The sequence below is a fragment of the Catharus ustulatus genome, chromosome 7 (assembly GCF_009819885.2).
Source record: "Catharus ustulatus isolate bCatUst1 chromosome 7, bCatUst1.pri.v2, whole genome shotgun sequence".
Classification (NCBI taxonomy): Eukaryota; Metazoa; Chordata; class Aves; order Passeriformes; family Turdidae; genus Catharus; species Catharus ustulatus.
This window is the reverse complement of record NC_046227.1, coordinates 4,613,827-4,627,689: the sequence shown is the minus strand read 5'-3', so window position 1 is coordinate 4,627,689 and position 13,863 is coordinate 4,613,827. Positions and strand designations below refer to the sequence as shown.

The 13,863-nt window shown below is 42.8% G+C and overlaps 1 protein-coding gene across 1 annotated transcript in view; it reads left to right on the top strand.

The window, feature by feature from the left end:
- Positions 1-5,188: 5,188 nt before the first annotated feature.
- Positions 5,189-13,863, top strand: part of CPS1 (carbamoyl-phosphate synthase 1) — an 88,857-nt gene continuing 80,182 nt past the window's right edge. The window contains exons 1-2 of the mRNA XM_033064073.1: positions 5,189-5,311; positions 11,482-11,591. Coding sequence (XP_032919964.1) covers positions 5,189-5,311; positions 11,482-11,591 — 233 coding nt within the window. The remainder of the gene's footprint in view (positions 5,312-11,481; positions 11,592-13,863) is intronic.

The following is a 13,863-nucleotide window of genomic DNA, read 5'->3' as shown; positions in this document are numbered from 1 at the left end:
TTCTAATGAGAAATTAGAAATTTTCTAAAATTTGCCATTTTCTAAATATTGTAGGGTTTTCTTGAAATGCTTCATTTGATCTAAGATTGGATCAAAGCAACTTTCTCTGCTGCAGGAGGACTGGGTGATAGGGGATGTCTGGATAACTCATTTGCATGTGAACAAGAGAACTTTGTTTATTCCCCCACTACATACTGCAAAAAAAGTAACTTATTGTCTCTGAGGTAATAGGGTTTGATCAAAATTGCTACCTGGTTTTGCAGTGATCTCTCTTAGTAAACTAACACCTGATTGGGAAATATATGGTAAATCTCAATATTTTTCAGGTGCTTTCAAAACTCTTCATTATAAGTTCCTTGGGAAGCAAGTGGAGCTTGCCTTGAAATAGAAGAGAAGGTTTCAAAATTAGTTTGAGGGATTTTGTGTGAGCTGTAGAGGAGGAGGAAAATATTTATCTTCTTCCCAGTGGTGGCAGAGAATTGCAGTTTTGCTGGAACTTTCAACTATTCTCCTTTTCCAGTCAATATTTTTCAAATGTAATTTAGTAGAGACAAGACAGGGTGGTCAGAAATCAGACACAATCTGACATATGGCAGGAGAGATTTCCAAAAGTATCTGAAGGACATATGGAAGGAAAAAGCTTTTCTCTGAAATAGAGAAATAGAGTCCAATCAATTCGTGTGGGCTGCTTGTTACACTTGGCCTAATCCAGGGGAGACTTAAGGCACTTGGAGCTCCACTGAGCTGAAGGCATTTCAGTAAAGTGAAGTAATTTCACGATTATAAGCCACACCTGATTATAAGCCGCATGTTACAGTACAGAATGTGATAAAAGGTATCTGTTCTATCACCATCTGTTGAGACCAGGTGGGGGCAGTGATCCTTATCTCCGTGGCAGATAATCTGCTAATGGGCCATCCATTGAAACCAGGTGGGGCATTATTCTTTATCTTTTCACAACCCATCCTTCCTCCAGCCAGTCATTTTCTGCTCATGGCCATTGAGTCCCACTGTGGCACTGATAAAATTACTGCATCCCATTGGAAGTTGCTCCAGCCAGGGGGAAGAGCCCAACATTTCTTACCAAGATAAAAACAGAGGTTTTGGGATGCTAAGGGAGCCCCTTTCTCCACTGGACTCCAGAGGAAAACCGGATTTCACCACATCACCACTGGACCTCCAGAGAGAAACTGCACCTTGTACAGGAGCACTGCTCCAACTGAGCCACATCTGTCACTGCAAGAGGATGCAGCCACCATGGAATGGGACTGCTGCCAACACCCTACCTGACAGGGTGTCAGGTTGTACTCTGACTTTGAGTTTGTTTCTTTGTAGTACTGTATTTCTATTTTAATTTCCCTAGTAAAGAACTGTTATTCCTAATTCCCATATCTTTGCCTGAAAGCCCCTTGATTTCAAAATTATAATAATTTGGAGGGATGGGGTTTACATTTTCCATTTCAAAGAGAAGCTCCTGCCTTTCTCAGCAGACACCTGTCCTCCAAACTAAAACAGCAACTTTTCGTTCTTTGTCCATATATAAGCCACACCTGATTATAAGCTGCACTTTGGGTTCGGACCAAAATTTTAGTCAAAATGGTGTGGCTTATAATTGTGAAATTACTGTAATTGGGACTTGCACTGATGTGAATCTGGCCCAACATGCTCATAAATTGCCCCTGATCTCTTGCTTCTCAAGCAAGATTAGAACTATCTTATGCTTTTTACAGAAAACTTGAAAATGAAAAATCTTGCATAGCTTGGTTGCTTAGAGCAGAGCTTCCCAGCTGTGAGAAATGGCTTTAAGTGCTTCCATTTTGGGGCAACTCTTCAGGGGCATTTAAGCAGGGTCCCATCTGCTCTGAGCTCTTCTTAAGATCAACCAGTTTGTTTTAAACCTCTGAAAATGCAGGTGCTTATCATTCTTTGAATTTCTTGACCCTGGGGATTTGCAAAGCCACAGACCACTGATTTTGTTTCATTTTTGCAGTCCAGTGGGGCTATGTGATGAATTTTGTTTCTGGGGTTTTCCACTTGTAAATAGTAACAAAAAGTTCCTCATTTTACTGAGCATTTTGCTCTTCTTCCCCCCAGTCCCTCTCTCTGTACAACAGTGTGACTGTACATGAAGCAAAAGGCACTCAGCCTTTCTTTAAACACCCAAGACATGGTAAGGAAGCCAGAATTGCAATTTCCCATCTTTCTCCCCCAGTATTTGAACTGTTCTTGTCTGAGTCAATCTTCTGCCATTCCTGGATCCTCTGATAGACATCCTTCCTCCAGACCCCTGCCCAAACTTTCTTTCTGTGGGGTGCTACAGTTGGAAGTCATGTATTGGCTGACAAATTCTAAGCTTAGCAGTGTGGTTGCATTTTCATAAAACCACGGGTCTCTGCTCTTTTTCCTCCATTCTATGGTTTGTTTCTTTTTCCTTATTGATTCCATCTCTTAGTGAATCTGCCTTTTCTGGTCTTTATGTTAAGCGAAGAGCATACTTAAAATCTATCCAAGCCACAACAGGCTTGTTGTGTGTTTACAGGTTTTTCAGAGCTGAGGCTTCTTTAGGGAATACATTATATGTTTTCTGGGCTTAAGGTGTCAATAGTTTGTGACCTTTGTTTAGCATGTTGGCAGTGAGACAAATAGCTTGGATGTTGTCTCCTGGTTTTGGCAGAGGGAAATTCCTTCATCATGGGGGAAGCTTTAAGATTCTTACACTGGAGGTATAACCTTCCTAACCTCTGAAAGTCTGAGGTGGACTTAATCAATTTTGGTAATAAAACATGCATGAAAATAGGGAAGACAGCAGGGTCAAATATAAAGCAGTAGTCAGTGGAGCATCCTTGCTCTGTAGGTGATAAAGGAAACTATTTTTTTGCCTGTGGTTCACCCATATAGCAATTAACCCTTAACATACAGCTGCCACTCTAGGTCTGTACATGTACAGGAGATCCCTGACACACTGAACACAGCCAGTATGTGGTTGTGCAGCTGTTTGCACCTGCAAAATGCCACTGCTAAAAGGCATGGTCCATTTTCTGCTCATTCCTTATGTCCTGTGCTCATGAATGGCCTCATGCAGCAAGGAAAGGCTGAGTTTTTATGTGGGTCCATCAGCTTCATGGTGCTGCCTCACTGCAGCTCACATGATGGAAGAGGGCAGTTAGGAATTAAACTAAAACTGCCAGCATGGTTTGATTCTGGTTCAAACATGTATCCCAGGGCCCAAAGTCACTCCCTGATGGTGGCAGAGAGTAAAATGGAGTGTGGAATTTCCTATTCATATAGCCATAACAAATAACCTTCCAAATGCTGTGTATTGCACTCATGGCAGTTTAAAGCTAACATAATGTGAAATGTGACTTTGGAAGAAGCCTGTCTCCTGAACTGCATGTGTGAGCTCACATGTTTGCATATTAAGATGGCCTTTCTTGTTCAAGCTATAGGTTTTTGCAATCCAATAACTTATAAGCATGGCTTTGGCTTCTGGATCACTACAGACTAGAGCCAACTAAATAGAGGAAGAGCTAAAAAAAAAAAACATTTTCCAATGCTCTGTATTTATTTGTTTTTGTTTGTTTGCAAAAAGCAAAACCTGTGTCTCTCAAGCTCCTTCAATGAATCAGGATTATTGTCAGATATCTTCTTGTAGGAAAAATTATGATGTCCTAAACCACAGTGAAGTTAATCAGGAAATATTATTGGCTTGGTTCTCCCAGCTCTGCACACCTGTAAAGCAGTTGAAGCAGTGAGCTTCTCTACACCCAGTCTGTCTTCTACTCTATCTCTGTCTACCTCCTTCAGTCATCTGGATTTGGGCCTTTTCTAGGTGTTTCTCATTCAAATATCCAAAAAGCTTTTCATGTCATGCAGGGTACCCAAACCCATTGCCCTCTCTTCTCTCTGTCTTTTATGATGGTCATGACTGTTCAACCTGGTGAATATATAATGAGCTGCACAGGAAATATTTTTATGTGGTACTGGTGTCAATTTAGACTAATCTCATACCAGAAGTCATGACTATTGCTGCCACTGATTAAGTCACCCAAATCCTTTACAGCAGAATGTGTCCAGCTGCACAAGAAATCTGTGTGTATATTGAAACTTTGATCACCTGGGTTTCAAAAGATGCCTCTTCTTTTCTGTTCTTGAAGAATGATAAATGGGCATACTTCTCCCCCAGCTTTTTTCTTAATGAGGCATTTTCATCTTTGGCTAATGAGGAGTATTTTTCTTTTTGAAGAGTTTTTTAGGCAAAATATTATAGTCACAAAGATCTGTAGTTAGGGAATAATATGTGGAACATTTAATCTTATTGCATGTGCTGACCATTGAAATGTTACCAAAAGATGGGTTTTTTCTTGCAACCATTTAATTTTTTGTTGTGAAAAATTTATTTTATATTGTTTTGAGGACAGACAGCACTGTCTAGTCCTGTGCTAGTGCACGCTGTCCAAACATAGAATAAAAATTTCATATTTCCATGGAATTTTTCCTACTTCACATCCTCTAGTACAAGTATGCTTGTAGCAGACACAGGCTGTCCCACCACCCAGTGTGCAGACCCCACGTTCAAGAGCTCAGAATCACAGAATGGTTTGAGTTGGAAGGGGATGTTGAAGATCATCCAGTTCCACCCCTGCCACAGGCAGGGACACCTTCCACCAGCCCTGTCCAATGTGGCCTTGGACCCTGCCAGGGATGGGGCAGCCACAGCTTCTCTGGGCAACCTGAGCCAGGGCATTGCCACGCTTACAGGGGAGAATCCCTTCCTAATATTTAATCCAAACTTGCTCTCTTTCAGTTTGAGCCCACTCCCCCTTGTCCTGCCACTAGATGCTCTTGTATTCATGGGGTGATTTCTCTTTCAGGCTTTGCTGTCTTCCAGATGGTGTCTGGCCTGTGTTCAAACCCCCAACAGTGCCCAGAGACCAGTCTGAGGAGAAGTGTTGCAAGGAGGGGTGGGAGGAGGTGGGGCTGAACCTGGGACTTTTAATGGCAGAATAAATGGGAGGGTGGAGGGCAGTGCTGTACAGTCAGTTCAGCGTGCCTGCTCTACCTCTGTCCTCTTCCCCTGTGATCTACAAGAGTATACTGTCAGCACCAAGTCTTGAAGAAATACATACAAGCAGATTTTTGTTTTCTCTTTTGTTCTTTAAACTTTAGTTACCCATCGGCAGCTTTCAAGATGACAAGAATTTTGACAGCTTGCAAAGTGGTGAAGACTTTGAAAGGCAGATTTAAGTTTTGCAATGTGTCTGCTGATCACTGGAGTTTCTCAAGGACAGGTACCAGACTGTTGAGCATCAAGGTAACAGTGACTGAACTACTGTTGTTTAATAGATGTGTTTGGCATGCAGAGATAACTTGCTGCAGATAACAGGGCTTACCTGCAGACATGAACCAGAGGAAGTTTGTCTGAACCCTAAGCATGGGGGTTGCTTGGCTAAATGGTTTTATTAGCTAAGCAAACATACTTTTTGTCTAGTCTGGAATGGAAGTTATAGGGTAAATTACACCAAAAGGTGGAAGTTCAGGGTTTCAGTTAATTATTTTATGGTATTTTCTTTAGAAACACCTCACCCTTCTACAGGACTGATAGCTAACAGAACAGATCTTTCAGTCCATATGAGAATGAATTGGCTGAATATTTAAAATCATGTATCACTTGAGGCATGTAATTAATCCTATTGAATCCATACAGAATCCATTTTCAATGTATTACAAACTATAATGGCTGTGAGATTAATTGGAGAGGTAGACAACTCTTGTGAATGCATCAGTGTATCAGCTCTTGATTTACAGGGGCTGGACCACTCAGTTGATTTCCCCAGCTTTCCAGGAGCTGGAGTAAGTGGGTGAAATGGGACAATCTTGTGGGAGTTCTGCAGCACTGAAGTGTTATGTGAGTTCTGTCAGCATGCACTTTGCATTGGAAAGGCACTTTTGCACAGGTGTTGTTGTGTTGAATGAACAGTGCAATAGAATTAGCAACTGGAGGAGTGCTGTTTCAGAGAGTGGTAGGGAAGAGCATTGAGAGACTTGGAGTGCAGGTTCTGTTTTACCTGACAGGGTGGTCTGGAGGGCTGCTCAGTATCACTTCTGTCCACTGAGGACTGGGGTTTCTCTTACCTGTTCCACAGCCACTCATTTGTCAGGAGTTCTCTGAGCTCCTTGCAACAGACCCATTACTTGACAGGACAAAGGGGGAATGGATTCAAACTGACAGAGAATGTTTAGATTAGATATTAGCAAAAAATTCTTCTCTGTGAAGGTGGTGAGGCACTGGCACAGGGTGCCCAGAGAAACTATGGCTGCCACATCCCTGGAGGTGTTCAAGGCCAGGTTGGACAGGGCTCTGAGCAGCCTTCCAGTGGAAGGTGTCCCTGCTCATGGCAGGGGATTGGAACAGTGATCTTCAAGGTCCCTTCCATAATTCTATGATACTATGATACTTTTAAAACAAAAATTCCTCTGTGGAGGAATTCAGGATAAGGCAAGAAGTGTTCCTGTTTATACACCTTCCTTCAACATGTGAGTTGCCAGTTTCTTTGCATCAAAGTGTGGAAGCTAAGTCTAGCTGTGAGGCAAGTGACCAAGCAGTGACCCATGGCTGGGTTTGGTGTACAACCAGCATTAGAGATAATGGGTATTTATGAGAAAATTGAGCAAAGACTGAAACACAACATAAGCATGCTAGAGTTCAAGAAATGTTTGAACAATACTCTCAGGCACATGGTGGGATTCTTGGGGTTGTCCTGTGCAGGGACAGGAGTTGGATGAACCTGATGAGCCTTGTGGATCCTTTCCAACTGAGGACATTCTATGATCCATGCAGTGTTTGGACTAATGGCAGTGTTAGGTATTATTCTTCCATTATTGCAGGCTTAAATGAGCATTTAGTTGCCTTTAATTGCTTTTTCTCACTGGGCTATTTTAGGAAACATAACAAAATACAATGAAAACATCTAACCTATATAGAAGTTAAGTATTAGACAACATGAGTGAGAGGTGGTAGTTTTAGAAGAATGCCTAATAATGCTTCTCCCAAGTCTGTATTCTGTCCAGTTAAACTCACCATTGTAGATGAGTAGTGTTAAATGTGGAGAGTTATAGATCCATATTTCCCTATTACATCCCATCCTTCCATTCTAAAGAGGAGATGGGCATCCATGAGTGAAAGAGGGGCAGAGAGCAGACCAGAGACTCCTCAGGGCTCTCAGTAGGGATGTTTAGCATCACTGGTTTCAGGTTAATCAAGCTTGTTTAAAATTCAGGAATAGGCAGAGAGACTGTGAGTTGAAGCTCTTATTGTTTAAAGCTCTTCTGAGGCCAATATAGTTAAATGGGCATGTAAAGGTAGTATGAGCAATAAATAGGTGGCTTGTAACAGTATAGCTGGCTCAGTAAGGAGAGGTTTGGGAGAGCTATAAAAACCACCAGGAATGAGCTAAAAATGTAGTCAGAAATGAGAGGAAGATGAGGAAAATTTTGTAGAGTGCTGGCTTTAGAAACTATTTCAGATTACTGCAAAAGGACTCCCCAAATGTATTTGAGGCAGGTGGAAAGAAATGGGACAGTGACTGCAAGGAGAGAAGAGAGATGGATGAGGAAGCTGAAGATGTCACAAGGTACCCCACTCATTGTCTTGGGGGTGAGGGGGACATAAAATGGGGGAACTTGAACTGCTGTTGTGGGGGGGAGGAGTGCTCATTTCCATGGGTCCTCAGTAACTTGTGATAGGTGCCTCATCTGGCTTGGTTCACTTTTCTCCTTTGAGTTTTGTGGTGGACAAATATTTGTGGCATTGCTGTGAACAACCTTGAGAAGAGTTCAAGACCTGTGACTTTACTACCATGGTACCTGTGTTTCTTTTCTTTGGGTTTTCTTGGATGATAAAGGAATTAAGCCAGTGCTTTTCCCCAGAAAATATCCTAAGTGTGAAGCTTCTTTGGTGTATCCCAAAACACTCACCTTTACTCATTCTTTTTCTTGCCCTGTCTTCTTCTCTCAATGTTAGTCAGGAACAAATGTGCCAGAGCAAAATCAGACAGATACAAATATTTTTGCACAGGTTTGGCAAAGAAAGTCTTGACTGTTAGCCATGTCCAGACAGATTTCCAGCCGCAAGAACAGTAAGAATCAGTGTGATTTTTCTATCAAAGAGAAAACTTGCTGGCTATTTGGTCTTTGGAGAGTGAAATGTAGCTCAGTCCTTGCACCTGCATTTTGTTGTAGAAGGAATCTTGGAGCTTTTGGATTCTTCTCTGCCTCTGATATGTGAGCTGTTCTGTAACCAGAATAGACAGATGTGAGCCAAGAAATGTGGCAGAGAGTGTTGTGCTGTGTGGAATTGTGCTGTAGATCTTTGGAGGTTTTGCAGATCTTTATCATCCACTTTTTAGACGGGGAGGACTGGAACTAATTTCATCTGATTTCTTAGTTTCTTACTGGGTTTTGGTTTGTTTTTCTTTTAACTTCTTAAGTGCTTTCTTTGCTTGATGTGTGAAGTGCTTAGTGGGACCTGAATTAGTTGACTCTTCAAGTTGTCTTGACAAAATACACAAAATCTATCAACACAAACCCAACAGCATGACCCTTTCTGTTCGCCACCTTCATCCTCAAAGCTCTTGAAGAATACTGCAGCCTCCCTAGAGCACAGGGCCCTCTGCCAAAGGTGAAGCTACTGATGTGTAAGAAGAAGAAGAAATCAGATTGCAAATGACATATCTTACATTGGAGGTGTGTGGCAGAAACAATTTAGTTGAGATTACAACAGAGATTTATCTCAGGCTATGTGGGGATGCTTTTTGAGAAGGGTGAAGACAAAAGGACCTGATGGAAGTGCTGGGGGATTGTTTATTTCTTGCTTGTTTTTTTTTTTTTTAAGTATTTTTCCCAACTGATCCCTGATTGAGCCAACTACAGGCCTTCACTACAGCCTGTAAATCACTTTTCACCTTAAAAACAAAACTGAAAAAACAAGGTAGGCTGGCAGCTTAGGGATATGGTAACACCTCCACTGGAAATGTGAGCAAGAATAATTGCTTTGAGAATGCTCAATGAACCAATCACTTAATTAAGAATAATAAATCAAGGAAGGGATGGAAGCATTTGAACATCTATCCCCTGCTATAGCTGAACTTGCAGGCAGGTTATGGTTGCTCAGGGACATTTTTCTGTATTACTTGAACACTGTGTAGGGGTTCTAATAGTATAATAAGGGTTTCTGTTCAACAGAAATGATTTCTGTGCTGTCTGGTATAGCAAGGAGGTGGGCTGTGGTGGGAGGAAGGTCATGCAGATCCCTGTCAAGTACAATAGTGAGGGTGAGGCTCTGAAGCTCACAGTGATTTCTCTGGGCTTGGCACTTGGGGGAATCCTAAATTTTGTGGTCATTCCACCATTGTGGACTTTGTTTCCTGAAGGATTCTGCCAGGGTTGATGGCAGCAAAGACCACAATTCAGGAAACTGCCCCAGCATGTGCCCAGTGGGGGACATGCTTGAAGTGGAGCTGCTGTTTGTGTGGACTCCAATCTGTGGCCAGGCAGGGAAGGGATTCCAGCCTTTAACACCAACATTGGGAGAAACTGTATCTGAGAGTCAGTGTTCCATGTGGGCAGAGAAGGTTGGGCTCTCAGCAGACTTCTGAAAAGGCAGAGGTGCTGTCCACAGCCAAGTGTGAGGTACCCACACCACTCTGCTGTGCAGTGCTTTGAGTGTCTGGCACTCCTCTGCAGTGCAGGGAGGTTAGGGAGCCCACCAACCTGTCATTTTAATTTGGTCTAAACCTAGGGGATTTAGCCACAAAGATTCTGTTCATAACTGGGTAGGGAAGAGGTGTTGCTGACTAAACTGCCCAATGGTGTGGGATGGTTCCAAAACTTATGGCTAAATCTTTGCAGAATGACTGGGTGTTTGACATTAATGAGGAAAAAATGGCAAGGCTAAAAGCATCCCAGATGCACAGAATTCAATTACTTGGCAGTGCAGTTTGTTTTTTAGTGTATTTTGCAGTACATTAGTAATTGATCTGTGTGGTATTTGTAACTGCAGAGGGGCTCTAAATGAATGTTTGTCATGATGGTTACAAAATGTTCAATACTGAGAATGAAATTTCTCCTTGCTGTGATTGTTCATCTGATTTACAGCTAATGGAAAGTAGCTCTCCAGCTCCTTTCTGCAGCAAATTGATCTTGATTTTTCTTTTAAAAATCCCAGTAAGAGGAATAGTTCTGTAAAAGAAACCAATATGAAGCTAAATCACAGTGAGAGCTGCTTCCTGTGGACACGCTTGGCACATTTCCTGTGGCACAGCCCACTGGGATTTTTGCACTGGTGGTCATTCTGCCTGCGCCTAGGAGACAGCTGTGCTTGCCTTCCAGAAGTGGAGGTTTTTAGGGTTCTGAAAGTTCATAATCCAAATTATTTTAAGTCCAGGAATTCATTGGCAAATCTGATTACAGCTTTGATTACTCTTCCTCTGCATGTCACCAGTGATCCTGCTGTCAGAGGAAATCTCCCAACTCATTCTGTCCTATCTGCTGTACATGTAGTCATTATTTATTTATTAGAAGGTGGAGTTTTCTGGTGGTTTCCCATCCAGTGCCTGGACAGAGTAAGAAAGGTTTAGCTTCCAAGTGGGGCCAAAGAGGGTGGTGCATTTAGTCTGGTATGTGCAAAGATCCAGTTGTGACAACGAATCTCATAAGGATTTCTGTAAAACTCACTCTGTCCCACTTGCCTTGGCTGTAAAATGGTGATGAAGCCTGTAAGGGATCCCACAGTTAGTGTGGGACTCAGCTCTGCTAAACACTCTCTGGAAGAGGTGTGGTTTCCTCTAGGCTGCTTGTTTCATAGCTGCTTCTTCCAGGACAATTTTTGCCTATCCCTGAGGTAACTGAGACCATGAGCATCCATCTGATCCATGAGTTCCTCTGGTCTAGTGTCCTACAGCAGAATAGACTGGGATTTTGGTTTTTCCTGTCTGACACCAGTTCAACTAAACACACACTTATTTTCAGTGGCATTGCTGTATGGTTGCACCAGAAGTTAAGCACCTATCAAAGGTCAGAGCTGGATGAGAGACAGCAGCAGGCCTTGAGCAAACACTGAGGAGACAAGTGGTCCTTTCCCTACAGGGTTATGATGTTACTAAATTGCAAGATGTAATATGTGGAAAAAATGAACTAAGGGGTAGGAAAGGGTGATCCCACAGTAACAGCAGCACATGCTCTGCTTGCAGTGAGATTTGCCAGCTCATTAGGATAACAGTTTCCTAAGTGTTAGAGAGAAAAAAGGCATCAGACTAGTAAAAGAGATGGTGTCTTGGCAGCTGGGAGTGGGAGAAGGGCAGGAATACGTAGAAGGGCAGGAATACTCACAGTGTTAGGCATGCAAAGCAGATACCCTAGGTGTTATCTGTATAAATACCAAGCCTTTCCTCCTGTGTTTGAGTCTCTTCATGTGCCTTTCTCTAGGTGCAGACAGCAAACTTGGTGCTGGAAGATGGGATGAAGATGAAGGGCTATTCTTTTGGCTATCCATCCTCCACAGCAGGGGAAGTCGTGTTCAACACAGGGCTTTCTGGGTAAGGCAACAGCAAGTGACATATAAGCATCAGTACTTCTCTGGAAGCTTGTTGAAATGTGAAAGCTGCTTTTTCCAAGCTGGTAGGGTCCTGATCCAAACAGGTAGTTTCCTACACAAGGCTACATTATAGTCCAGAGATATATATATATATCTATATGGAGAGAATTAATGAAGGTGTCTCAGACAGACCTCTTGTGCCAAAGCATTTGTGGTGATAAGCACCTTTAAAGACTAATGTAATGATGATAATGAAAGACATAGGATCACTTCCTACTGAATTGCTGAGTCAGAGCAGAGAAGCTGTCTGTTCTTCCTCCAGTGCCCAGATCAACTATGGAGGTTTGAAGCAGCTGCAGCCCTCTTGGTAATGGAACTTGGCTTCCAAGTGCAAAATTTTTGAACCCCAGGTTGGTCACCTTTCTGACCCATCTCTTATTAATTTGTTGGCTCATACCACAGGTAAGGATGCTTTTGCATTCTGTGCCCTTTCCACCTAAAGGGCAGGATCAGATTCATTCCTAACCTAGCATGATTCTCTGTCCTCTTGAGTGGTAGAAGCCAAATGCTGCTTTTGTTGGACTGCTTGAGCAGAGGAAATCTGGCCAGAGGAATGGGGCTTTTGGTAAGGACAGGGACAGGTCCTTGGGGAGATAAGACATCTCTGAAGTTGTTGATGCTTGAATTTCTTCTGTTCATAGCTGTCTTTGCTCATCTGCATTGTGTTTCCCAAACTCTGCTCTCCTTTGGAGATCTTAGTACTCACAGGATGAATTTTAAATGGTATCGTTGGTGAGAATGTTAAATTGCTGCAGAGGGGAATAGTTTGCAGAGTTTTGCATTAGGAGACAATTATTTAAGCATTTTGACAGCACTAATTACTGCCTGTGTTAATATACCTGCCAACAAGCCACTGTTTAATATAGATCAGGATGATGGAAGGCACCAGAATTCTTTTCACATTGATAGATTATGGGCCATAAATCTTGGCACATCACAAAAGTCAAGGAGGACCCGAAGGATTAATTTCCTCTCCACATGTTACTGTGGCAGTAGAAGTTGTGTTTGTTCATTGTCTAATCATTTGGAGAGGATGCTGTGACAGAGATCTCTTCTGTGCTGGGGAGCATATGGGCATGGAGAAAACATTCCAAATGTAAGGTGGTATCTTCAGAGCCCTCTGTACAGAACATGATCCTGAACAATTCAGAGAAATGGAAGACAAGAGTTTGCAGCATTGTTGCAGAACATAAAAGTGGCAGATTTCCTACCGGTCCTGGGGTTGCTCTCCATTGAAAGGACCCCTGTAGCTGTACCTCCTGATCACAGAGATCAAGATCTGTGTATCCAGAGGAGCAGGAAGAGGCTGTGCCGGGGTGAAGATGTCCAGGCTGCTGGGGCATGCAGCAGTTTGTCACGATAGGGAGCAAGAGGTTAGTGCAGGGGTGCTGATAATCCTCAGACCTGCTTTCTGAGAAGTGGGTGTTTCCAGGTGCAGGGTGGGCTCTGTCCTGGGGTGATTAATAGGCTGCTCTGCACTGTGTCTCCTCACCAGGACTCCCACATTCTGATTCATGTTACAGAGATGGGAGGCAAAGCACTTTGAGTGCATACAGCTCTCAGGCTTGAGGTAGCTGAAGCTTGCTGAAATGTTGACATGTTGACATATTACTCTGGATATAGAAGGCTGAGAACACCCTTTTGGGGGTGAAATGTTGAAATTTTGATAGAAGAACATGAGGAAGAATTTTCAGAAGCATTTGCTGAAAAAAAAGAAACCTACTGTTGCAGCCATCTGTTAGGTATAGGAACAAAAGGAGGAGTTTTCCAATTAAGAAAGAAGAGTTACAACCCATAAAATGTTACATCTTTAAATGGCCCCATAAAGGTGTTTACCTCAAAAAATGTGTGTGTTTCCTATGATATTCTAGTGAGAGAAGGGGTTGATGGGAGTCTGCTGAAATCAGGCAGACCTCTGGGCGGGCACAGCAAGGATTAGACGTTGCAGCACGCTTGGAGCTGGTGTTCCCATCTGCTCCTCTGTGCTCCACATGACACGGTTCCTACTCAAAGGGCATTGTCCAAGCTCTGCCTGCACACCCCACCCAGACCCAATGGCTCTGTCCTTGTTTGCTAATTGAAAATCACATGCAAAGGTTAATTACATTAGCTTTGTCAGTAATGAGGAGTCTTTTGGATGCATAACCAATTAGCTCAGAAGGAGAGAACAATGCCAAGCACACACGTGCCCTGTGCCTGGTACCTATTGCAGT